The sequence below is a fragment of the Pochonia chlamydosporia genome, assembly GCF_001653235.2.
Source record: "Pochonia chlamydosporia 170 chromosome Unknown PCv3seq00015, whole genome shotgun sequence".
Lineage (NCBI taxonomy): Eukaryota > Fungi > Ascomycota > Sordariomycetes > Hypocreales > Clavicipitaceae > Pochonia > Pochonia chlamydosporia.
This window is the reverse complement of record NW_019154050.1, coordinates 273,207-295,018: the sequence shown is the minus strand read 5'-3', so window position 1 is coordinate 295,018 and position 21,812 is coordinate 273,207. Positions and strand designations below refer to the sequence as shown.

General features: G+C 48.2%; 8 protein-coding genes across 8 annotated transcripts; 4 read left to right on the top strand and 4 right to left on the bottom strand.

Annotated features, from left to right (window-relative positions):
- Window positions 1-1,181: 1,181 nt before the first annotated feature.
- Window positions 1,182-2,168, bottom strand: VFPPC_14924 (hypothetical protein; the record flags this gene model as incomplete). Its single annotated transcript, XM_018292691.1, has 4 exons — window positions 1,182-1,415; window positions 1,484-1,747; window positions 1,824-2,087; window positions 2,163-2,168. The coding sequence occupies 4 exons, from the start codon at window positions 2,166-2,168 to the stop codon at window positions 1,182-1,184; spliced, it is 768 nt and encodes a 255-aa protein (XP_018135998.1).
- Window positions 2,169-2,833: 665 nt separating this feature from the next.
- On the top strand, window positions 2,834-5,788 carry VFPPC_11456 (mutator-like element; the record flags this gene model as incomplete). Its single annotated transcript, XM_018289639.1, has 1 exon — window positions 2,834-5,788. The coding sequence occupies one exon, from the start codon at window positions 2,834-2,836 to the stop codon at window positions 5,786-5,788; it is 2,955 nt and encodes a 984-aa protein (XP_018135999.1).
- Window positions 5,789-8,951: 3,163 nt separating this feature from the next.
- Window positions 8,952-10,526, top strand: VFPPC_11457 (transposase; the record flags this gene model as incomplete). The annotated part of the gene is made up of 2 exons (XM_018289640.1): window positions 8,952-9,296; window positions 9,363-10,526. The coding sequence occupies 2 exons, from the start codon at window positions 8,952-8,954 to the stop codon at window positions 10,524-10,526; spliced, it is 1,509 nt and encodes a 502-aa protein (XP_018136000.1).
- Window positions 10,527-12,032: 1,506 nt separating this feature from the next.
- On the top strand, window positions 12,033-12,929 carry VFPPC_11458 (hypothetical protein; the record flags this gene model as incomplete). Its single annotated transcript, XM_018289641.1, has 1 exon — window positions 12,033-12,929. One exon carries the CDS (start codon window positions 12,033-12,035, stop codon window positions 12,927-12,929), a length of 897 nt encoding a protein of 298 aa, XP_018136001.1.
- A 1,040-nt stretch (window positions 12,930-13,969) lies between these two features.
- On the bottom strand, window positions 13,970-14,434 carry VFPPC_17109 (chitin binding domain-containing protein; the record flags this gene model as incomplete). The annotated part of the gene is made up of 1 exon (XM_018294858.1): window positions 13,970-14,434. The coding sequence occupies one exon, from the start codon at window positions 14,432-14,434 to the stop codon at window positions 13,970-13,972; it is 465 nt and encodes a 154-aa protein (XP_018136002.1).
- Window positions 14,435-16,320: 1,886 nt separating this feature from the next.
- On the top strand, window positions 16,321-16,749 carry VFPPC_11461 (hypothetical protein; the record flags this gene model as incomplete). Its single annotated transcript, XM_018289642.2, has 1 exon — window positions 16,321-16,749. The coding sequence occupies one exon, from the start codon at window positions 16,321-16,323 to the stop codon at window positions 16,747-16,749; it is 429 nt and encodes a 142-aa protein (XP_018136003.1).
- Window positions 16,750-19,208: 2,459 nt separating this feature from the next.
- VFPPC_11462 (sucrase/ferredoxin-like domain-containing protein) lies at window positions 19,209-19,733 on the bottom strand (the record flags this gene model as incomplete). Its single annotated transcript, XM_018289643.2, has 2 exons — window positions 19,209-19,561; window positions 19,694-19,733. The coding sequence occupies 2 exons, from the start codon at window positions 19,731-19,733 to the stop codon at window positions 19,209-19,211; spliced, it is 393 nt and encodes a 130-aa protein (XP_018136004.2).
- A 1,050-nt stretch (window positions 19,734-20,783) lies between these two features.
- Window positions 20,784-21,026, bottom strand: VFPPC_18509 (hypothetical protein; the record flags this gene model as incomplete). The annotated part of the gene is made up of 1 exon (XM_022430107.1): window positions 20,784-21,026. The coding sequence occupies one exon, from the start codon at window positions 21,024-21,026 to the stop codon at window positions 20,784-20,786; it is 243 nt and encodes an 80-aa protein (XP_022284978.1).
- Between the last annotated feature and the right edge of the window lie 786 nt (window positions 21,027-21,812).

Sequence of the window (21,812 nt, the reverse complement as noted above, 5' to 3'; positions counted from 1 at the left end):
CTAAACAGGGCGGCCAGTACGAGGACTGATCCCGAAACGAACCAACATGCATGAGAGCCTGTAAGGGACTGCAGTAAATACTCAACAGTTCCCCCTCGTCTCGGTCGTTCTCGTTTTATTCTCTTCACCCCGCAAAATGTCATAGACAAGCCATTCTATTGACCGGACATGGCACCAGATATCGTGAAAGTCGAGGTGGCAGAAGATGCTGATGCGGCATCTATGACACGCAACAGTCCTGAACCGAAGAATGAAGCCCCTTCAGCAAGTAATCAGCCTCAGCCGTTCAAATTTGGACAGGAATGGAGACAAGCTCTTGATATGGCTGAAACACGCCAGAGTCCTTAGCAGGGCGGTCATCAATTCAATCAACGCACCCCTCTGGTTGACGAAAGATCACTATGTGAACCGTGCGAGCGTGCACGTACCATATAGCAGGCCGTGCCACCCTTGTTTCAACTCAATCGACACCCCGGATTGAGTTGATGACCACCCTGGTCCTTAGCCGGCAGGTGCTGGTTAATAACCATATTCCAATTAATGGCGTTGTAGCACAACTTAAAAAACTGGAATTTGACCAGGAGAGACTGTTGAATCATCATCTACAGACACTGCAAAATTATATCTAGCGCGTGTCAGGCTATCGTCAATAGAAGCAAAATAAGCAAAATCGAAGGTCAGAAACGAGAAGAGTAGCAGCGTTTTGCTCAAGAGCGGCCAAGGCGACATTTATATCTGCTGGTGTCTGGTTGGTAAGCATGGTCAGTATGGTTGTGTTGACAATACCAGAGGAGCCTCCGCTTCCTCCAGAGTCCAGACACATGGCATCGCCTGTATCTAGGTCTCTGACCAGGAATCCGGCATCAATGATAGAAAAGGACGGTTGAACAAGGCCGCCATGTGGCACTTGATGACGCGAGTTTGCGGGTGGCCAGCACACAAGACACCCGCGAGGAACATTGTAATTGGTGGAATACACCTGCTAATAAACATGATTATAAAGGCGAGACTTGGTAAATTTAAAAGGTGAGCATAAGGCCATCTTCTTATAGTAGCTAACGATGGACCCCTGCGACTTCCGCCGAATTTCCGAGTAGATAAAAGTCGCCACAGCTGACAATACCAGTATTGATTTGCGCATGCCAACTAGCAAGGACACGGTTTCAGCCAATTTTCGAAGACTAGAACTTGTTGGCAGCACCGGGTTTGCCTCCGGTTGCTGCCTTTCCAGCCGGAGCGCCTCCAGCCGGAGCGCCTCCAGTTGAATTGCCTGTGCCGGAGACCATCTGAACAGGCATGACACCACCAAACGGACCAGCAGCGTTATTATTGGCAATCTTGCATAGACACATCTGAGTATTGGTGCCAATCACTCCATTACAAGTCATGTCAGCGGGAGCCGTGGCCACGACGTTCTGTTGTAGGGGTACGTGACACAATTAGTTTAGTTCTCAATCTCACAAAAGCGACGTTTGCCACTCACCGTTTTCTCATTGACATTGACGGCTCGCTTCCCGATGAAGCGACCAAACAAAGCATCAATTCCGTCTGCCACGTCCCTTTTGGCACCCTTCTTTTGGCCTTTCGCCGAAAAGCCAGCCGGTAGCTTCTTGCTGGCGTTTGGTCCTGGCTTAACATTTCCGCCCTTGCCTGGGACATTCTCTTGTATTTTAAGCTCGACCGAGTTCTTGGTAAAATCGTCTGTTGCTTCCGTGTTGCACAGAGCTCGGATTGGGCCACCGCCGTCCTGTCATCAGGGTAAGCAAGGACAACATGTCTGGTTGTTTGGGGATAGTAAACCGCTATCTGGAAGCTGCACGTACAGAAGTCACAGTTTGCCAAGTGAAGCTGAGCTGTCCGCCTGGGGTGATCTTGGCGGGATCACCACCAGCGTCCTGGACACTCTTGGCCGCGTCGGCGAGCTTGATCCTACCGCCGCCAGCGGTCTTGCCCAGGCCCTTGGAAGCGATCTTTCTGTTACCAAAAACGGGCGTGTCGACCTCAGTCAATTTGTTGGGACCCGTGTCGGGCACCGAGCCTTCGGGTAGAAGGCCCAGCGCACGGGAGACGCCGCCAGCGTTTCCGGTCTAAAGAGGCTTTGTTAGGAATAACGTGATTTTTGCAAGGCAGGGACTTGTTTTTTTTTTTGGGAATTGCTATACCGGCATGACACTTTGGCTACACCGGCATGAACCTTACACCGGCATGACTTTTACCACTTTTGATTGGCTCGAACTTCTTCTGTTAGCCCTTCTTGATTCTGCCACCTTCACCTTAAGTACCCAAGTTATTAGCGTACTGTCTCAGTACTACAACACGATACTATCCAACGACTCTATCCAGCTCATGCCCAGCTTCTTGATTATTTTACTCAGCATTATACGGAAGAGCTTGAAATAAACAAGCAGCTTCTGCGGTGCATAGCCACGTTCGGACTGGAGGAGCTCATGGTTACTCTGCTCCAGGGGTAACTGTCAACAATGCTCGATCTCATCTGATCTCGCAGTGTTCGGACCCTCTTCCATTTCACTCATTGCCGTGAATCTCTACGTCATACTTCAGTTATACGAGCTCGTTGTCTCTCAGCCCTCAATACGTCCAGCGGACCAGGCATTTGAGGTGCACTTGGGTGATGCTAATGCCAATAACGCCACTAAATTAAGGTCTCACAATTTGCCCCTGAGCGTCAACATTGTGACAAGATGACCGACCCCTCGAGTGCTTCTAGTCTCTCTTTTCTCTGCAATGCCATCAATTTGTTGGTTTTCGAGACGTGTTTTAGCTAATACGTCACATGCAACCGTGCTCTTACGGTACTGCCGTTGCAATTCATATGCCTACGTCAAACCATTCAACTCGTGCGAATCTTCGCCGACAGCGAGGCCATGATCCCAGTGATCAGTTGCACCAGGAGAAACGACCGCAATCTAGCCAGCAAGCCAGATTCAGCCCTTCACCAGATGAGGTCCGACCACAATCCGCGAGTAGTTCTGTCACAAGCACCAGCCGATTTTACGGGCTTGGAGACGATAACGCACTCGATAACCTATTCGCTTCTAGTCCACAGACATTTTCGAGCCTCCCGCATCCTCACGGCTCACAAGGTCTTCACGAGCCTGCATGGGAGCTTCGTTCAGATTATGAGATCTATCTGCAGAATGACTTCTTCCATGGACAAGAACATATTCAGCGAGTCACATCGCTTATACCAGGCCCAGAGCTCGGTCTATTTGCCTCTAAGCCTCCCGAATCACCCCAATCCGCTCAGCAGCCCCCAGCAACAAGAAGAACCGAGTTCCAATCCGCAATGAGCATAGTGCGAGATGTTATTGGCGAAGGGCGAACGTTAACCATTGATCTCGCGCGCTCATATGAACGGGTACGAGGATGGCGAGAGAGATGGGGTTGGCCACCCTTAAGTCCAGAAGCATATGAGCCCCCTCCGCCATACTCTCCAACCTGTAGGTTACCTACACAATCACTTCTAGTATCACCTACCCAGGAGAATATTGATTCATCGCCTATTCGACAGTCTATTTCCCCCATTCCAGAGCAGATCCTGAACCCACCGATTCCAGGCGATCCAGCGCCCTCGGCCGAAGCTCTTTTCGAGAGAGTGAATAGCTTTGCCAAGAAGCATGGCTTTGGTATTGTCCGAAGGAATAAATATTCCTACAAGGGACGGCTGATAAGATACACTTTTCTATGTGATCGGTATGGGCCACCTGAAGCCTCACAAAGCGCCGGTCTTAGGGTCAAAAGATCTCGAAAATGTGGGTGTAAATGGAAGGTTATTGCCGAAGCTCTGCAAGAGGGCAAGTGGCTTCTGCGACAGCATGAAAATCCTGAGCATCACCAGCACAACCATGAAAGGAGTATTACCCCATCCTCGCATCCTTCCCATAGACGCCTTACCACATCAGTCAAAGCAGCTATCGAGTCAGCAAGTCGTCGAGCAGGTATTCGGGCTAGCGATGTAGCTGCTATCGTTGAAGCAGAATTCCCTGATACTACACTGCTGCGGAAAGATATCTACAATGCCCGTTGTCTTATTAATCGAGAAAAACTGAGTGGCTATACACCTACTGCGGCATTGATCAAGCTCTTTGATGAGAAGCGCATTCCGTATCTCGCCAAATGGGCTGATAATGAACCTAATAGATTACTTGGTCTTGTCTGGACGTTTCCCTATTGTCTACAGATGTGGAAGCGCTTCCCTGAGGTTATAAGCTTCGATAATACATATAACACCAATAGATTCAAGCTTCCATTATTTCAAGCCACTGGACAAACCTGTCTCGGGACGGTGTTCAATGCTGCATTTGGCTTAATAGATAACGAGAGGAGAGAAGGCTTCCAATTTCTTGCCGAGAGCATTCGCGAACTTATTACGAAACACTCAATCAGACAACCTGATGTTATCATCACAGACTTCGACAAGGCAATGAAAGCTGCTCTTCAGGACCAATTCCCGCTTATACAGCAACAGCTCTGTATTCATCATATTCTTTCAAATGTTCTCCTACAATCGAAGAATAGGTGGGTAGGCGGCGGTGAGGGTAGAGCTAGCTTCGCCACTAGTGACAGCGAAGATGTTGCTTCCCAAACACAGGTGCGGCTTGGCACTACAGACAAACATCTGATTAAAGATTCCTCAACTAGCGATAAGATTCCTCATACCTACCAAGGTGTTGTCTTGATGTGGAAGCGGGTTCTCTATGCTGAGACAGAGGAAGCGTTCGAGCAAGCATGGAGAGATCTTTGTAAAGAGTTCGATGATCAGCGGGCGATTCTACAATACCTCTATTCGATCTATCTGCCCGTCAGTGCTCAATGGGCACGCTGCTTTATCCGTCACTATCGTAACTTTGGTATTCGTGTTACATCTGGCACAGAAGCAAGCAACAACAATGTCAAAAGCTATCTCTTGAACGGCATGAGCCACCTCTACCGACTCGTCGAGGCAATGCAAGACATGATTCACGACCAAGAACGTAGTTTTAAGGATGCATGTGGGCAGGATGATGTCCTTACTGCCCCCCAATACATGGGTTCAATGGGGGACTATCTTGGCGAGCTGCGAACAATTATGTCATCGAAGGGACTGGGGTTAATCAGTAAGCAATACCGCATTGCTCTCAAGTTTATGCCGACGGGTAAGAACCCTTTTCCTGACTCTATTGGACCTTGCGACAACGACTGTACGGTTTCTGTTGAGCTCGGCATTCCCTGCTATCATAAAGTCTATGCAAAGCTAGATTCCGGAACACCTTTCACGAAATGGGAGGTCCATCCACATTGGAGACTCAGGGAATCAGCATCTCGAGACCCATACCTCCGAATTCTTGACCCGAAAATTGCTACTACATTACGTGGGAGACCAAAGAACACTATCCAGGCGGTTCCTGAGAGCCTAGCTATTACGGCAAGCCATCGGTCTGGCAGTCAGACAAGCAGTCAGAGGCAGGGTCGGCATCCCCCGAGTCAATTAATTAGTCACTCAAATGGGCGAAGGCGAGGTCGACCACCAGGGAGCCTCAACAAATCCACCCTTGCCAAGAGAGCAAAAGATTTGAGTCAAGACACTATGGCACGAACCAGTAGCCAGACAAGCGTCTCAACCCGGCAACAGAAAAATAGGCTTCCTGTGGTTCTTGAAGCCGGGAAGTCATCAGGAATGCGCTACAGTGGTCGAAGGACGCAACCAAATGTTCGCAGAACAAGAAGTCAATGGGAATTGGCCAAGAGTGGAGAAGACGATGCAAGTTGTATTGTGGTTATACCGTGAGATAAAATTGAAGTTCTTAACTTACTATAATGTAATAATTAGTGGTTATTTCTGTTTGGTACTCAGTTTTTATGGCTATTACTGATTACGTACTTCTGTATGATTGCGATCTGTGTTGACTTAGTGTGAATCATGTATGAAGACATTTTAGGCGGATGAGTCGCTGCCTAGTGGCACGGGCCGTGCCACTAGGTATATATATAGGTATGAGAGCTGTCAGCCAGAATTGAATAAGAAGTAAGTTCAATCGCAACAATCTGAACGCAGTTTTCAAATGGTGGGAGACTAATTGCGCCCGCAATTGTGCACAATTGTGCTTGCAATAGACCAGGCTGTAGGTGATTTAGGAGACGTTAAGGAAGCTGGCTACACCGCCTTTGTTGAGAAGTACCTAAAATTTGGGCGAATCAAAAGTGGTAAAAGTCATGCCGGTGTAAGGTTCATGCCGGTGTAGCCAAAGTGTCATGCCGGTATAGCAATTCCCTTTTTTTTTATTGACGTACAGCAGTCGTGGGCTTGCCGTGGGCGTTAACAAGACTGGAAGAAAAGGCCACCAGGGCCATGTACATAGTTGCCGAACGCATCCTGATGCAGTTCTTTTTAAAAAATAATAAGAGGAAAAGAAGATAGGCAAAAAGTAAACAAGTAGAGCTGGCAGGACAATAAGAATAAGAAACGATGTTATTATGGTGAGCAACAATTTTCTCTTGGCCTTCTTCTCATCGAGTTTATATACAAATTATAGACGCCATATATGTTGTCTGCGTCTCCCCGCCCGGCACGGTTGCTAGTGATTGACTCGTCAGCCGGACAATCCCATACACTTCTGTTTCCATCGCGGAGGTGCCTTGGTGGTGGTGTGTATCACCTACTGTTTTATCTCGTCGACACCAGTGGCCCCCGGCACTTTTGCCGTCTTGAATATCTCCAACTCTGTTGGACCATTCCGGGGCCATGTCTGGGCTGAATTTGTTCTCTTTCAATCACGCCAATGAGAGAAGCTGGTAACTTCGGACCTGAGTGGTGTTGTGTTGCAATCAGGCGCCCGTCCATCCATCCATTATGCATCCATCAATCAATCAATCTATACAAGCCTCGAGCCTACGGATGGAGGATGGCCCTATGACAACTGTGGGCAGGCTGGGAGCCATCACAGGCCAAGGCTAGCATCTGTATTATTGCGAATCGTGCGCAAACCCGACATATTCTCAATTGGAGCCGTTTCCTCACAAATGTCGCGTTTGAGACTAGTGCCATTGATTTACCGTTTACCGTTTGCGATTTGCAACAAGCATCAAGTTTAACTAGCAGTGTTTCTCGATCCACGTTGATCTGCTCCTTGAAACAAGATTGTCTCTGATACCTTGACCCTTAACTAACTCGGGTGGTGATACGGAGTACATTGGTAGCGGCGGGGTTTTCCGCCACTCAAGAGATTCTATTATTAATGGGCAATTGCTACACGGGCCTGACACTTTGGCTACACGGGCCTGACTCTTACATGGGCCTGACTCTTACACGGGCCTGACTCTTACACGGGCCTGACTCTTACACGGGCCTGACTCTTACACGGGCCTGACTTTTACCACTTCTGATTGGTCGCATGGTTTCCTGTTAACATACTTCGGACTCTGCCCTCTCCACCGTAAGTACCTAGGCCATGCGGTGGCTGGCCTTCATCGTGAGATCCCTAGAGATTCAGTTTAAACCAACGGTGCTCACAATCAACCGTCTGCAGCGAGCCGGAATAAGTTGACCCTTGCCAAGCTCGTAGCCAAATCGGCACCTCAACCCGGCGACAGGCAAATGGGCTTTCTCGAGTTTTCATAGCCGGAACAACGATGCGTGTACGCTACTGTCGCTACAGTGGTCAAAGTACGCAACTAAACATTCGTAAGACCAGGAGTCAATGGGAATTAGCCCAGGATGATGGAGAGGATGCAGGTTACATTGTTTTGAAGCAATAAATTAACCAGGCTTCATTGCGTAGTGTCATCTTATAACCATATCACCACATTTTACATGATTTGGTGATGGCGTTGGTGTCGGATAATGGTGCCTCTTGTTGCACTAAAGTCGTGCATAATCCTGCTCCATACCGGTTAAGTGCATAATGGGGGTGTGTCGCTTGCAACACGCTTACGCGCATAAAAAGGAGAATGGAAGATCAAGCAGAATGGAACTGTGAAGGAGGTCACGCTTAAATCGATATGCTTGTTGGATAAAAGGATAGTAATTAAGGCGGAAGTACCTTGGTATTTTTGGTGGGAGGACAGATGGATTTCGACAACACACAATACACACACACCCAATGCTAAAAAACTACCTCCCTGGTAGCGTGACAGGAACAGACAGACAACAATGAATACACTGGGCGAATGCCTACACACCCATTCAACTTTACAGTGACGCCTTTGTGAAAGTATCCACACCGTGATTCTGATGTTAGATTTACGATGCCTTACTTGGCTCACGGCCAAGGTAATTGATGAATTATGGAATTATTCATTTAGAAACTAATGAATCTCATGTTATTCTTGTTTCTTGTTCTGCTTCAATTTCCTGTGGGCGGGGAAGTCCTTTGCTACCCTTCATCCAGACAGCCACAGGCCACAGTATGAATTTGCGCCGCTTTAGTCGCAGGGTGGGCGGATGGATCTTCACTTGGTGGATGGTTGTGTTTGGCGCATTCTCCATCTGGTCGATGGGTCAAGACCCATGTACCTCCATCTCGCGATTGCTTGGCCAGAACTGAGAATTTGCAGCCAGTTCTCCGACTCGAAGTGTTGCGCACTCGTGCAACAGATGAGCTTGGCGGCTTTTTGTTTCTATCACATGCAAAGACCACTTTAACTCGCCCATTCGAGGTCTTGGTGGACTTTCCCGTTGTGAAGGCGTATCCACGAGGTTTCGCCCAGGAATTGATAGCTGCGAGTAGAGACTCGCGTGATTCGTACAAGCCCTCAGGCGGAAGGACGTCTTCCACAAAGGTTCGATCAGCCATCACTGGTCACTCGTTAACGTCGGGGACCCATTAACCGGCCAGACCCCTCAACCGGCCACACTTTTTCGTCTTTTCAACACCAAATGGCCAGCATTCCAACCGCGATTTCTCGTGCAATTTAACAACAATTTAAATTCTGTTTTAATTTTTGGATTCCCAATGCCAAACTACACGGAAGATGATATTCAAAATGCACTATCGGCCGTGCGCAGTGGCCTGTCTGTCAGAAAAGCTGCAGCACAGTCGGGGATACCAAGGACAACTATTCAAGATCGAATGTCCGGCTCCCATACGCGAATTGATGCATATGAACCGCGTCAGCGGCTATCGCAGAAGGATGAAAGTGCCCTGGTTACTTGGATAGTAGCCCAGTCGTCATTAAATGTGCCAATTACACATCGACAACTCTACCTCTTTGTCTCATATATCCTAGCCAAGGGAGGAGACCATCGCCCTTTGGGGAAGAATAGGGTAAAAGGATTCATACGTCGGCATCCTGAAATAGCAACTAGAAAAGGCAAGAAGATGGATTCCTGTCGCATTAATGGGGCTTCTGCTGATACAATCAAGAGCTTCTTTTCAAGGGTCCAGCTACCAGCAGTACAAGGAATCCCAGCGCGAAATCAATATAATATGGATGAGACTGGTGTTCACGAGGGTCAAGGGACTAATAGTCTTATCATTGGGAGTGCAGAAATTCGAGTAATTATTCGGAAGCAGCCTGGGTCGCGGTCTTGGACTACAATTATCGAATGCATCTCAGCAGACGGCAGGACACTTAGTCCTCTGGTGATATTCAAAGGAGCAAGCGTTCAACAGCAATGGTTTCCCGATAAATGCGATAAATATCATAAATGGCACTTTACAACATCACCAAATGGCTGGACTTCTGATGAAATTGGGCTTGCGTGGCTGCGCGAGGTCTTTATCCCGGAAACAGCACCAACTAACCCGAAAGAGCCACGGCTACTAATTGTAGATGGTCACGGAAGTCATACAACCGATGATTTTATGCTGGAATGCTTCAAAAATAAAATATACCTTCTTTTTCTGCCAGAGCATTCATCTCACGTTTTACAGCCGCTTGACGTTGGTGTCTTTAGCTCAGTCAAAGCCAGCTATCGCACTTCCATTATGGACCTTCAATTATCAACACCCTTGCTTTCAATAAACAAAATAACCTTCCTTGACTGTTATGACAAAGCTCGGAATACCGGAATTACCAAAGGAAACATTCTTTCAGGATGGCGGGCCACCGGAATTTATCCCACTAATATGAGCCGACCTCTCCTGTCAAAATCCCTCAAATCAGCGACTCAACCGCTCAAGGAAATAACGCAAGAGACACCACAAATGTGTACAAAGCAGCAAAATGACCTACTACAGACCCCACAGCGCGGTAGTCAAATTTTTGACTATATTCCCCAACTTCTTAGACCCAAAGACATAGACCCAACAGCCCGTCAGCTATTTCGTAAGATTCGGAAGGGAATTGACGATAAGAACATGCAGCTTGTTGAAGCCGAACAGAAGATTCAATCACTACAGCGGCAGATTGATCATCAGAAGCCAAGAAAGAAGCGAAAAGTCATACATGATCCTAATAGAAAATTCGCCAATATCAAAGACGTTGAAAAGACCCGGCAGCGTCTTCAAAGACGGCCTCCAGGACCCTCTATTGCAGACGGGGTCAATTTTGAGTCTCTATGTAATGAATGGAAGCTGGACAGCTAGAAAACACCAAATATTACTATTTTCATCTATCATGACCGTTGAAATCGAAGTTCCAATATGATGCCATTTGGTCCCACGGGTGGCCGGTTGGGGGGTCTGGCCGGTTAATGGGTCCCCGACGTTATACCTCGCTTGTTTGCCAGTCTTCCAGAGCGTGTCGTGGACGCACCAATGGGAAACGCCCCTCCACGGTGCTTAGTCATTTTGGACGCCTGGGCGCTCGAGGATAAATGGGCGCCCGGGCGCCCATGTAGCAGCCGCCGGTGGGGTAGAGTAACGTACGTACCAGGCTAGTCCCGAATCGGCCTCGTACCCATTTTGTTGCTGGGGCTCGCAGCTCTCTGGGTGGCGGCATGCAAGGTTTCAGTCCGATACAGATCGTTAGAGGCACCACGTTCAGGCGCATCTGACCTCACGAAAGTGGTCACCACAACGTAAATTTACGCAGGAGTAATAAAATTAGATGACTCCTTAAGGACTTCAACATCCATAACCTTACACTTTTGTGAAATGATAGGAGCTAATCCACCAATCAGGAGTGGGTAGAGTGGGTAGCCCTACCCTGGGTAGGCTACCCATTTCTACTCTACTCTACTTGGGTAGAGTGGGTAGAGGGAGATCTACAATGCCCAAGTATGGGGTCAGGCTATGAACCAATCAAAGTAAGTAAGTAAAGTAAAGTATATCGATCGACTGATGAAGCTGATCGATCGATTTCGAAGCCTGGACTAAATGGACCCCAATTGTGCAACCAGGAAACGCGCGGTGTATCCAACAGGACATGTGCATAGGTCCCAGTTTCCGGAAACGCAGAGAAAATGGTGTCATGCTTGACGCTGCTTGCGTACCTCCTCAATAGTGGCCACGAATGTAGTGACCGGGGCTATCCTAGCTTGCTTTAGGTATATTTTCGTCAACAGAGTCATATATGAGCCATTCTGAGTCAAGTTCAGACACTTCAGAATGCCGTGGGAAGCAACATTGCGTACGGGACCGGTGCCGTTACGTCCCAAAACCGAAATCAGTATACTCCTGTTATGGAGTAATGTGGCTGGCTGATAGCCAGGTAACGTTCCGCTGGCCCTCGACTTGATACAGAGCCGGGGCTCAGCATTGTCGCCTAGCCACCTCCATAATGCGACCAAGGAGTCGGAATGGCTTTGGCAGGCTGGTTGTGACTTGAATGGTTGTATCTGAGATTATCTGCCTCGTTGGAGGGTTTCGCGGTAATCTCTTATAACAGGTTTATCTTCGCCGCTGCCTATTACTGTAACTTCACCAAGTTATGAACAAGCCTATATCGAAGGACGTGCTGTAAGAGCGCAGAAATCACCAAATTGCTCGGAGCTTTATCCAGCCGGCCAGTTATTTACTTTGCAATAACTAACCGGTATCCCTAGATTCAATACACCACGACGCGGGTTCCTATTGATTACTGGTTGGCCAGCCACCCAACCTAAATAAACAATGCAACTATCGCAGCCACTATATGTGGCTTTTCATGTCATGGCCCTCACGGTTGGCATCCTCGCCGCATGTGTTACTAGCAGCCACACGACCGCGGGTAAGGGCCTGCATTCCACTAGTAACCCCAATGATCTAGTTTCGGTGCGAATCCCCGCCTCTACTTCTATGATCTACGACGCATTCGATGCCACGCTCAACGGCACAAGCGGCGATCGGAAGTTCAGTATTGCCATTCAGAATAATGTTGGCATGGTTACACAAGGAAACCGCACTACCCAGGTTGTGGTCAGCAAGCAAATCTCCTGGTCACCGCGTACCCTCTATGCCATTATCGGCACCGACACTGAAGCTATTTTAATGGGTTGGGTGTACTGCCAGGGTGGTCTACTCACGACCCTGTGGCTTGAAGACACCACTGGTACCACAGGCTTCACCTCGAGTACCGTCACAGGTACATGCTCCGTGTCGAACACCGGTGTGAACGTACCGTTCAAGACCGCCAATACACTCGTCTCAGTCAGGCTGCCACCCTCATATCCCACCATCGACGGCGGCACGAAGCTGTCGCTGCAACCCAACGTTGTCGGCAGCGTCACGCTTAATAACCAACCCTATAGCCTTATACCCTTCGCCATCGTCGACTGCTCCAATTGCGGGTCTAGTGTCAATGGTGGCTGGGTTGAGGTTCATAGTGTGATTAGCAGCAAGAAGGCCAACAATGTTTGCCTTGGTATTTTCTACCTGCCTGTTATCCACACGCCCAGTATTAGCCTGGAGTATGTGAACTGCTTTAGCTATAATGTCAGCAGACAGACCTTCTCCGCGACTTATACCATCCCCTCGAACCTTAAGAGCTTGCAGCTGCTTTCCAACGTACCGCCTATCGGCGCCACGCCTCCCTTACCTTTTCAGGGCCTGCGTGCTAAGCTGTCTTAGCCGATGGTAACGTGAGAGCCATGACTTAAGGAAAATGCAACACCAAAAAAAAAAACCCCTCCGGGGGTGGGTTTTGGGGGGTTTGGGGGGTTTGCTTGTGGCTCGCTAATGACAACAGAACAAAACAATGAGTCTGCGTCAGTCATCCAAATTTTAAATATATGTCGCATATCAGGCCTACTCTGAATTGCAGCTCATGGAAAACTGAGGCATTGATATCAACAAACAGCAGCTGCCTGGCAGGCAGCTGCTACTGCCTAAACTGGCAAAAGGTTTCTTTTATGTATAAAGAGCAGCACGGTTCCCGTGCCGCTCCTAATGGAGTTCTTGCTCCTTAGATATTTCTCACTCAATACAATCGGCGCCTTCAGCGAAGTTATGCTCGATCTCATGTAATCCCACAGTTGTCTGACAATCTACGATCCAGGCTGGTGGGTCCGGGTTCGGTCCCCGGATCTTCTGCCGCAAGCCGCCTTCGCTTTGTGGGTTGCTGCTCTTTGACGCAGCGGAAATTAAGCATGGGTGCAACTGGCTGAGCTGTCAGAATCACGGTGTGGATACTTTCACAAAGGTGTCACTGTAAAATTGAATGGGTGTGTAGGCATTCGCCCAGTGCGTTGATTGTTGTCTGTTCTGTTCCATTCTGCTTGATCTTCCATTCTCCTTCTTATGCGCGTAAGCGTGTTGCAAGCGACACACCCCCATTATGCACTTAACCGGTATGGAGCAGGATTATGCACGACTTTAGTGCAACATGAGCCGTTGATGTGCACTCGGCTGATGCCGATGCTAATAACGCCACCAAATGAAAGTCTCACATTTTAACCCCTGAGCTTAGAAATATGTACCTAGCTAGCTAGCTCTCGGAGAGAGCTTTGGTTCTTCTTCTCTTCAATGCAATCAATTTGTTGGTTTCCAAGTACGCTTCTGGCTGAACAAGCCACGTGCCCCTTACATTATCTCTCCTATTTCTTATGCCTAATTTGTACATATCTGAAGAAAAATTACTTGGCAGAATAGCTTAGTTAGATAGCAAAACCCTAACCGCCGACGTTGATGTCGGCACAGTTCTCGTACTGCTCGCACGGCGTGACGTGGCAGGCCTGCCACTTCCAGCGGAGGACCCTGCGGCCAGAGATCTTGCCCGGGATGTTGACCGTCATCGGGCCCACCTTGCCTGGTGCAGCGCAGTCCTGTTTCGAAGCGACAGGCTTGGCTATGTTTGCGTTGCTGAGGTCCGGTTTGAGGATGTACACCTCACACGGGCCTACATGCGGCGCAGTGATGGTGAGGCCAAGCGTGAGTTGACGGCCGACGTCGGTCACTTTGCCGGCCGGTTCGCCGCGGCAGATCTGGTCTCCGACGTTAGGGTTCTTGAGATCGTCTACTTTAATGTTTGCTTTCTCGCAGCCGCGGCAGAATGGCTTCGACATAAAACCGTGGGCGGACACGCCGGTGGCGGCAAACGCCGCGAGCGTAGCAAATACAAGAGTGAAGGAACGCATCGTGTTAGCGTAGGAGGAGGGGCAGCTAGCAACGCACAGCGTTTAGAGAGCTACGAGGGAAGAATCGACGAGGACTATAGGCGACTGAAGCGCGGAAACTAGTGGGATTGTGGAGGGCAGGCGGACTGACTGGTTCGTTGACTGAGGAAGTTAGGTGGTGACAGAGGGCTGGCAAGCAGTGAGGGTATTTATACTCGTCGAGCCGCAAAACGCCGCCGTTGCCCGAGGACTTGAACAAGGGAAAGGTCCTCCAAGCAGGTCTATTCTGGTAGACACAGCAACTACTCTTCGACTGGCAGCCCTGGAAACGGCTATCCCAACCCGAGCCGACGATGACACGACGGTGGACTAGACTGGTCTCGATGGTGTCTCACATTGGTTTCGCCGCTAACAGGCGGGAGTGCGTAAACTTTTGTTGCTTGAATCTTGCTAGCTACCTGCATCGCAATTTGACGAGTCAAGGCCCTGGAGCGTGGTTCTCGAACGGTACCTTGAAACAATAAATTGGCCGCTCGCTTTCGTTGGCTAAAAAAAGCACGTTTTCAATATAATGCCGACTGAAAACTGCGACTGGATTCAGCCGCAGGAATCAAAAGACGCTATGTTCAGTTAACTAGTTATCTTCTAATACTAAAACCTTACGACGTAGTCCCCGGGGAACGGCCCGCTTCTGTCTCCGAAACAACCCCGCCAGCCTGACGTCAAACATCTCCGCCAAAAATAATGGAATCCAGATCCAATGAAGGTCATTCAATGCTGGCCATCCAAGCTATTTGTGAACGGCCTCTAGAGCATTGATTCAAGAAACTAGTCCCTATGCTGTTTACTACTAAGATAGGGAAGAAGGAAGGAGTCCATGTATGAGTCTATATATACCGCGGCATTATGATGGCGCCTTATATCTTCTCAATACGCCCCCATAGAAGACTCTAGAATCAACTTGCCATCAGGAGTTGAAGATAGGTGGCTTGCCCCGTTACACTATTAATCAAAATCTGGAATTAAGTATTAGAGCTACTGCAACGATCCATGCGCCATTAGATCGTAGTCACCTGTTTTATGAATCTCCCCTACATGGTATGAAGATGAAGCTGAGGGACTAAGGGCTAAGGAAACGACAGGTTGTTGCGCTGAATCCCTATAAGATAGACCATGGTTCTCCATAATTCTACATGATTCTGTTCGTGACCGGAAGAAATGTTCCAAAATGAGCCCCAGTGCTTAGAAAATGTAATGGCCATGGCTAATTGCATGGCTCGCGGCCGCTCTGTCTTCGGCTGATTCTACCGCTTGCACCACTGCTCTAAGGTGCAAGGCGTGACATAGTATTTGTATGAAATGAACTCGTCTTTCTGCCTTTCTTCCAGGTACAAGACTGGAGGTTTGACAAGTGGAACTTTATCTGCAACCGGTAGGCGATGCTGCATCATGTTCTACGTCGCTGGCCGTCGCATCATCGTTGCTGGTTTCAACCGAGCTCGCTTGAATCAGGCCAATCCTTCATTGTAACGAATTCTTAGGCCAGACTACTGTTTTAGATTGAATGTTCAAGTCGGCAGCATAAATCGCTCACATTCTGCTGTTTTACGCCCACACCCTCCGCCTGTGGAAAAGACGAATTAATCAAACGGCTCATAAACTATTAGTTAAGTGCCAACGTCCTGTCTATTCGTTCGCCATTGAATTCAGCTCTTCGTGTTTTTATTTCGGAAGCTTATATAGGCACAGCCCTTGAGAGGCCATCGCACCTAGTCTGCGAAGACGAGTGAGATAGTGCGCCACCGCGCCGCTCGAGGGAATGTGACGTCTGGCAACGTGTCGGAATCCAGACAATCTCGGAATTTAAGGAACCAAAAAGATAATAATCTTCTAACCCAAGTCGAATTATGGAGGCCAACATGCTCAATACGCAAGATCCCGCAGCACAAATAGCCTCGCCGACCGAGAACTCGTCCGCCAGCTCGAGAAAGTTGAAACTTAAAGAACAAGCTCAGTCAATCGTTCTATCTCTCGTGTCGGTGTTCAGGCTAAGCAGAAAAAATATTAATGATGTCGACGTCTCATCATCACTATCCACGCGACCAACAGAGGAGATTCGAGACGCATGGAAGCAAGGATCGAAAGTCTACACGCCAAGGCACAACACAGCTCTGTATTCTCCGGGCAAGGTGGCATACTCGCCTTACCAGCCGTTTACAACCTGTGCTGTAGTTGAATCCTGGTTGGTAACCCCACAGGAACGGAAACAGGCACACAAATTGGCGAGGAGGAACATGAGTCTTGAATTGGTCCAGGACATACACGATCAATGGTGATCAACGAACCTGCAGCGCAGGGAAAGGAACTTCGAATTAATTGCCATATCATGATCAATTCTAGTTAGACAGATAAATCTTTCTTAACAGGACAGACTAAGACACCGTTGCATGTTCCCGGTTTTGGTGCGCAGTATCAGTCCGCTTGTCATGGTGATGCCACGTTATGAGACTCATAATTAGCTACGTCAATTTACGTTGCCGAACACAGGCAGGCTTTTTTGGTGAAAATTGTTGTTGTCCATTTCTGTCTTCCTTCTTTTGCCAGAGGGATTCACGTCATTTATCTGAGTTCAGCAGCCTAACTACCAGCCTTGATAAAATTTCAGGTGCCTGGCCAGCCTCTCGTCTCCTGATATCTATGATTTTATGACATCCAGCAATTACTCCAAGTCTGCTTGTTCAATCAACAGAGGCAGCCTTGTCCGACACCATGACGGCTTCCACAGTTGTGCACTGGAAACGGACTCTAATACCAACCGTATCTAGCGACGAAATTATACTCAGAGCCAGCTACATAAACCTCAACTGGTCCTCCAAGTTTCTGCCTCTTAGCTCAACAGACTTCTTAGCAATCGACTGTACATCTTCATCACTCCTAGATATCTTTGTGCACTATCCCATTCCACGAATCCACACCATGAAGCTCATCTCCACTCTTCGTGTTATGCGCACCCTCGCAGTTTCTAGTAATTACTGCCATCAATGAGCTTCAGTCGCGCAGGAGCATCACCTCCGAGTCATGGCGTGAATTGCTAAAACAGTGTTATTCTATAAATATGGACTGGAACATATGCTTGTACGTGGCTGAGTCCGATGACCCAGTCTGTTTAACGTAGCCTGAGGTCTACGGCGCGCAATGGCCGGGCCTCTAGCTGAGAGGAAATGACGGCGTAACGGGCCACTAATTGAGATGTGGACTAGAGAACTGGAGTAACTTAGTACTTTAGATGCTGCAGGCATGCTCACGAGTGTCGCGCAAATGCCGATCGACAAGGGAGCTGCGTGCATTTAAAGCACTATGGCGCAGCCTTGGACTGGTTATAAAACGATGATTGTTCTACTTTTAGTATAGCCATACTATGACAAGACAATACTTGCTACGTCTCTGGGTTTACCTTCAAAAGTGCAAAAGAGGTTATTAAAGCGCAGTTTCAGTTTCTCTTACCTTCGTATACCCGCTATGTCTTCCCTCCTATCTCGAAGGCTTTTTGATCACATAGTTACAAGCTTCTCGCTCATCCCGCAGCGAAATTCTGGGGCCACGACAGTGTCAAGGGGCACGGGACTTGTCAAGATCAGGTCGCTCATTCAAAGGAAGCACAATATGCTATTGTCAAATAAATGCTGCCTCAGTCAAGCAAACATGCGAGTGTGGCAAAGTGGCAATAGGAAATCGTCATACTGCTGCGTAAGCAGCAGTATTCCAATAAAGTATATAATTTCGTATGATTCCACTCTTTTTTGTAGAAAATCAAGAGTCTCTCGTTGCCCGATTCACAGGGGATCTTCTGCCCGATCGTCGTCCAGTTATGCAAACGAGTCGAGAAGTGTGACAATATCCATGCGAGTCAAGCAAAGCGACGTTGTTTCGATAATCAGAAACGGTAGTCGAGTGGTGCAGCTTCAACATTGCCACTACCAAAGGCCCCATTTTGAAATCAACACTTACTAATTTACGCGCTCAAAGCGTTGCTATGCGGGTCATCAACGATCAAGTGAGTTGGCTTCTTGACAGGAACGGGTTCCCGTTTCATCTTATTTGGCTCTATGGCGGTGTGCTTCATCCCTTGCAGTCCACCATACGATAGATGTGGGCGAAATTTATCGTTTGGAAGTTGTACGGATGTTGGATGTGCCGATTAATGCTGCTTGGTTTGTCTCGTGAATTGGTGATTAGGATGGGGCTGTTGTGTGACCGATGAGTTCGTGATTTGTGGATACGTTTCGCACGCATGCAACTACTATAAGCATCATCAGGTCTGTTGGATGACTCTCGTGAGATTGTAAGCCGTGACTACTCCTTTGGTTTGAGGGAATTATGCAAAGGGTCATATTATCCTCTATGTAACGCTGTCTTGGTGTCTATAATGACATCTTCTCTCCCATTTCTGCAACGGTCCTATTCCCCGTATCAAGTTACGAGCTAGATATCTTTGGACAGTGGATTTTTTGGTCCTTGTTTTCTACATAACTAGATGGAATCTTCCTTCCTTTTATGGCTGTCTTGCAATTTAGTGAAAAGTAGCTGCCGAGATTTTCCTTCTAGTTACATCCGATAGTCCCTCAACATAATTGCTTTTTGTAGTCAATATATTGAAGTTTCTTGTGTTGTAAATCCTGTTATTTAGTTGCATTTTTATCCGAAGATTCCGTGTTGTATTATTCTGTAATGACTGAAAATGGTATTATTAGATGTCCGTTGACACCCCGAGTCGTTGTGAAACTTGGTCGGCGTTTCATCCAGTCATGGTTCGCTCATGACCAGCTGTTAATCCCTCCATTCTGTCAAAACCACCTCGTAGTTGGCTCTCCGGCTTGATCTGCTTGCCCTTGAGTACGGTATACTTGATCAGGTTCTCACAATCTTCCCGCCGTACTCTCGCTAGCCAGATACCTTGCGCAGCACGGACATCTGACTTGGCGTGATCATTGGTGCTGTTGGACGTACCATTCTTCTCAGTCTCCCCATTCGTCTCTGCCATCTCATCGATTTCGTCTTCTCCAAAGGCATTCGGTCTTCGGTAGATCATGACATTGGCAGAGTACTTGTTCTCGCCGACATAATTGATGAAGTAGATGCCAACGCCACCTGGTCTCTCGTAGCTCAGGCGTGTCGCTCAAATATATGCCACAATACAAGCAGCCCTATTATTCGTAGCGGAGCTCGTTTCGATAATGTTCAACTCGTAATGTCTAATTCATTGCAAAACCAGGCACCAACCTCCTATGGGTGCATCAACGCTCAATAGGACGCCTTCCATAAGGAAATAAGCCACATGCCACAACCTTGACTCAGCGTCACAAGCAGATCGAGTCGATTCTTCCGCTAGAGAACCCTGCCAAGATCAACTTTCTCACTCGAATCAAGTGTGGGATAAAGCTGTTTACTTGGGCAGCTCTGGGGTTGAATTATTGAATAATAACGGTGAAGTGCGATACACAGCGTAGGCACTGTGTACAGGGGCAAAAGATTAAACTAAAACTGTTCCGTGAAGGCCAAGATTCGAGTCAAGAGCTGGCTGTGGGTGAGGCGGAGCTGTATAAAGTAGAGTGGAACGAGTCAGATCCAGCAAAAACGAATAATCAACGGCCGGCCAAATGTCAAGATATCCTGGTTGTCAAGCCCTACAGCTTGAGACACGCTTGAAGATCAACATTAAATGGCGCTGTTTCAATTTTCCCAGAGATGAAGGTTTCGGCGGGGTCGCGCTGTTCGCGCTACAAAGAACTCGGGAAGGCCAAGGAGTGTCTACTTCACTTGTTTTAGCTCTCTCGTTTTAGACTTTCCGGCTTCCTTAAACCACGCGAAACGACTCAGCCATCCAAGCAAGGCGAGGCCCTTCATGATACCAAACTTGTAACGGTCCTAATCATCCAAAACACTCAGACAGAAAACGAAATACCCGCAGAGAATTCCCGCTGGGTCAGGTTTACCACGCAGACCCGATATCAAGAGCAGCCATTGACCGCCATGGAATACAAATACCCTAAGCATCCCACCCATTCTCTCTCAATTCAGCATCATCAGTACATTATCTATCTTAACAACTTCTTCTCTTAAGCTCTGAACATCAATCAAGTATAGCTGGTCTATACTCTCAATCCAAAACAATAACAACAAGCAATTCTACTGTCAACAACCCTAACATCCTTCACAATGGTTCGCATCAACAACTTGGCTCTTTTTGCTCGTATGATTTTGAGATGACCCTGCTTTTTTTTCCCCGCATAATTTAATCGCCTGCTGACAGCCCGTGAACTAGTAAGCGCGTCCGCATTGGCGGCGTCAATTCATCATGACCGCCGTGGAGTCAACATCCTCGCCGGGCCGACGTTCTCAGCCGAGCCGAGGCTTTGGTGGAACTGGACAGGCGCCAGAATGAGGCACCAGATAGCCCCGCGGTCCAGAAGCTCAAAGACAAGCGAAAGGCCATCTCACCCGAGCTTGACCAGGCCAGGCAAGATATGAAGGCCGCCGAGAAAGCCGCCGACGACGCCATTCCCCAGGACCTTAAGCAGAAGGAGGAGGATGCCTTCGCGAAGTTCAAGACCATCCGCCAGGGTCTCCCGAGGATAAGAAAAGCAGCTTAAGGAGAATGGAAAGGCCTTAGCGGCAGCCAGGAAGGCGGCCACTGCCCCGTCTGGCCAGTCGTTAGCCCTACCCTTCTGCTCCCCTTAAGTTCTAAATCGGGCTTTAAAACTCCCACGCCAGGGACAAACATGTCCACCAGGGACGGAAATTCGCCCTTCGCATGCCTCTATTACCAACAAATTATGTGCTACCTACCGCGACTCATACAAGATAGTTACAAAAATTTGAAAGTAATAAACATATTAATCGGGGACGTATTGACATGTTTTACTGTGACTGTCTAAATAGTTTGGTTGATGAGTGTTACGGTGCCACGGCAGTTCCTGACGCCCTTCGGATAATGAAAGAAAGAAAAGTATCCATTACAGCGCCTCTCATTCGAACCCTGCTTTCTTAATTGCAACAATTGCTATGTTTGTACAACCACGATAATGTTCCGACGTCAGCTGACTCGTCTTTCAACCACTGAAACTAGCAATCTTTAGATCGGGCTGCAGCATCTCCAATTTTAGGAAGAGGGAATGTTGAACCGTTTGCATTATGATCCCAGGCGGATGGCGCGGTGGAGTATATGGGGATCCTATGGATTGTGAGAAGTTTTGAGAGTGGCCATTGGATGCGCCTTAAGGGATTTTCGGGTGATGCGCCGGATCTGGTGATCGAGGGTTTTCAGTGGGGTATCTCCCTGTGCGCTGTCATGGAGCTCAACTGTATCATCCTCACAGCATTTAGGACAAGGAAAGGCTTT